The sequence below is a fragment of the Colias croceus genome, chromosome 20, assembly GCF_905220415.1.
Source record: "Colias croceus chromosome 20, ilColCroc2.1".
NCBI lineage: Eukaryota > Metazoa > Arthropoda > Insecta > Lepidoptera > Pieridae > Colias > Colias croceus.
In genome coordinates this window covers 2779038-2782659 of record NC_059556.1, presented here as the reverse complement: position 1 = coordinate 2782659, position 3622 = coordinate 2779038, and the positions used below count along the sequence as shown (strand labels likewise).

The 3622-nt window shown below is 58.7% G+C and overlaps 1 protein-coding gene across 1 annotated transcript; it reads left to right on the top strand.

The window, feature by feature from the left end:
* The first annotated feature begins 485 nt into the window (after positions 1–485).
* Positions 486–2699, top strand: LOC123701030. The gene has a single exon (XM_045648441.1). The coding sequence runs from the start codon at positions 486–488 to the stop codon at positions 2697–2699; it is 2214 nt and encodes a 737-aa protein (XP_045504397.1).
* The last annotated feature ends 923 nt before the right edge of the window (positions 2700–3622 follow it).

The window sequence follows — 3622 nt, the reverse complement described above, 5'->3', positions numbered from 1 at the left end:
TAGTAGATTGATGGTCTGATACCGAACATGTACCAGACTGGTTAATATTATATGCTATTAACATAGCAAGTTCTCGCTTATATCTAGTTGGCAGATACACTGTATTCTTTGTCAAAGTAAAAGATTTAATACATAAGTTAATGTCAAAGTAAATAAATGCATCACGATGATGATTTGTTAGGTTATACAATTTTCCCGTGTGGAGTTTCTGGTCTCCCATCGGGCGCGTCCCCAGGTGGCGGATAGGGGCAGGCCCCCCAGATATGGGGGGTACCGGCTGCTCAGCCGGCGCGGACCAAAACCAGCGAGGAGGCCGGAGGGCTGCTAAATAATACTCCTAGGTGATGGTATGTGCGCAGCATCACCTAGTACTGGGGTTGGGGCCGATGAGGCCGTTGTGGAGCCGAAAGGGCCCAGCCCTAGGTAGCGGCTGGCGGGTTTAACCCGGCAGGCGTACTGCAAACTAGAGGAAAGAGGAGGAGATGATGGAGGTAAGTTTTAAAAATAAACTACCCCAGGAGGGTACCACCAAAAGTGGAGAATCCCTCCCTGAGTCCAACTCAGGCTGCCCCACGTATTCTGGGGGGGGCAAAAACTTACGCAAAGACACTGAGGAGGTGGGTTCCCAGGCCTCCTCGGCGCCAAAAGTCACTGGACCGACCGACGACTCCGGCAAACGGACAAAGGAAAACAACGATTTGCAAAGTGATACGGATATTGGGATAGGGACGCGCGCTCAAATGGAGCGTATGAGAACAAGGGGGAGGAAAGCTGGACCTAGTGGACTGTCTGCGGCAACGTCTGTAGACAGCCTCATGACGGTCCAGTCTTACGAGGAGGACCGATTGTGGGCGAAACGCAAGCGGTCTTCTGGAGCGAGCTGCTCGGGCTCCTCCACAGAGGGACGAACGCGCACGGCCAAGAAGAGTGCCAAGAGGGGCAAGGGACGCTCGTCGACATCGCGCACACCTACGGCCTCTGCAAGGAAGACTCTGGCGGAAATGGTTGCCGCAAGGAAAGCCCTTGAGCTTGTAGGCGGCAAGCCCGAGTTTGAGACTGAGCGAGAGACCCAGGTCTCGAGAAGCTCTCAGGTCGCGGACGCAGAAGCCGGCGGCGGGCGAACCGACGTCAACGAATCAACCGCAGCCCTACGGCGCCGCATTGAGGAGAATCTTGCGGTCATAGAGGCTAAATCCTCAAACCTGAAGGGGACGTCGAAACGGACCCTAAAGGATGCGTCGGAGGCGATCCAAGAGGCGGTAGCACTACTTGTGCAGCGCACCGCCTCCGAAGACACACGGCGGCTCCAGGCCGACAACACTCGGCTGCGTGGGGAGATTGCAGCCCTCCGCAAGGAGATGGTGGAGATGAAAGCCGCGCTTGGGGGCGCACAACATGCGCAGCGCGCGCAGCAGCAGCAGGCGGACTCTGAACTGACCGCGAACATCATGCGGCAGGTTGGAGAAATGGTTAACGCCCGACTGGATGTGCTGGAGGAACGCCTACCTCCAGAAAGGCGCGTGAGGCCGCCACTGGCGGCGGATGATAGGACTGGGGGGATGGCGGTTAGCCAAGTGCTAACCGAGGACTTCCCTCAACTCCCGCCTTCAAAGGCTTCTAAGAGGGCCAAGGCTGTGAATAAAAACCAGGGCGAAACGCGGGCTGTTGCACAGCCTGTGGGTACCGGTCTGGCCCCAAAGGCCAATCCAGGAAAAGAAGGAAAGAAGGCGGAGCGGCGTCCCGAAAGGGTTGCCCCGTCTACGTCATCCGCTCCCCAGCAGCAACCGCCTAAGCAAGGGTGGACTCTAGTGGAGAGGAAGAAGAAAAGGAAGAAAAGCAAGGCGGAGGCTAAAGTAGGAAAAAGGGCTCCTAAACTCCGCTCTCCCTCGTCCTCGGCTGTAGTCATAACCCTGCAGCCGGGTGCGGAGGCGCGCGGGGTCACGTACGCCTCTGTAATGGCTGGGTCCCGGCAAAAGATCGACCTCACGGAGATCGGTGTCAGCGCCCTACGCTTTAAGCGTGCCGCGACTGGGGCCCGAATTTTGGAAATTCCGGGCACTACAAGTGCGAAGGAGGCGGACGCCCTTGCTAGTAGGCTACGTGAGGTGTGGGACGAGGATACCATAAAGGTATCCAGACCGGTAAAGTGCGCGGAGGTGCGGGTCACTGGTCTGGATGATTCGGTGGCTGCCGAGGAAGTTGCAGCTGCGGTCTCCCGGGTGGGTGAGTGCCCCGCGGACCAGGTTAAGTGTAGTGGTCTGCGCGTGGGATCGAGAGGTTCCACCACGGCGTGGGTGAGCTGCCCAGTTGCTGCTGCAAAAAAGGTGGCGCAGGTTGGGCGCATCCTTGTTGGATGGATCTCCGCGGGGGTCTCGCTCGGTGCAGTGAAGCCGCAACGCTGCTTCCGGTGCCTGGAGGTGGGACACGTTAGGGCCATGTGCTCGTCGCCCACAGACCGAAGCAATGTCTGTTACCGATGTGGCGAAAATGGGCACAAGGCTGCAGGGTGCACGGCAGCTGCTCATTGTGTTCTTTGCGCCGATGCAAAACTGCCCGCGGGACACCGGCTCGGGGGCCCGGCCTGCAAAGCCCCAAAGCGGAAGAGAGGAGGCCAGAGGCGCGATGGCCCGGTAGTCGCATCGCGTTCAGGCCCTGCGCCATCTGAGGCGCCCGTGGTGGTAGAAGGAATGGAGACGTAGTGATGGCTCTCCGCTTTCTTCAAGCCAACATCAACCACTGCGCCAGAGCTCAGGACCTATTACTCCAGGGTCTGGCGGAGTGGATGATAGATGTGGCGGTCGTAGCTGAGCCATACTCGGTACCTCCCCGGGATAATTGGGCGGGGGACGTGGATGGCTTGGTGACGTTGGTGGCGCAGGGGGGTGCTGTCATGGATCGAGTTGCCCGGCGGCGAGGTTGCGTCTCGGCATCGATCAGAGGGTACACAGTGGTTGGAGTATACTTCTCTCCCAACCGCGGACTGGACGAGTTCGAGCAGTTTCTGGCAGAGCTGGGGGAACTGATTGAACTCGCCCGTCCCCAGCCTATACTCCTGGCCGGAGATTTCAATGCCAAGTCAATGGCATGGGGGTCTTCGGTGAGGAATGCGCGGGGAGCGGTATTACAGGACTGGGCAGTTGCAGCCGATCTCTCAGTTCTTAATCGTGGGTCTGAACTAACTTGTGTTAGGCAAAGGGGTGGATCCATCGTTGACGTCACGTTTGCCAGCCCCCCCCTTGCACGGCGAATCGAGGATTGGAGGGTCGTTACCGATGTGGAGACGCTGTCGGACCATCGGTATATTCGCTTCAGTATCTCTGCGCCCTCGATGGCCTCCAGTTGGTCTCCCCCGACTGAAAGGCGTCCGCGCTGGGCACTTCGGAGCCTCGACAGGGATCTTCTGATCGAGGCTGCCATAGTGCAGTCGTGGATACCTACGCCCCAGGACGGTTCGGTCGAGGAAGAAGCAGCATGGCTGGCAAACGCCATGGTGCAGGTTTGCGATGCATCTATGCCCAGAGCCCGCTCAACTCCGCGCAGACGCAGGATGTACTGGTGGTCTGCCGAAATCGCCCAGCTGCGCACCTCCTGTGTGGCTGCGAGGCGGGCGTACACTAGACAC

Excerpts from the sequence above, each read along its gene's own strand:
- LOC123701030 (XM_045648441.1), top strand. The coding sequence starts at position 486 with ATGGAGGTAAGTTTTAAAAATAAACTACCCCAGGAGGGTACCACCAAA.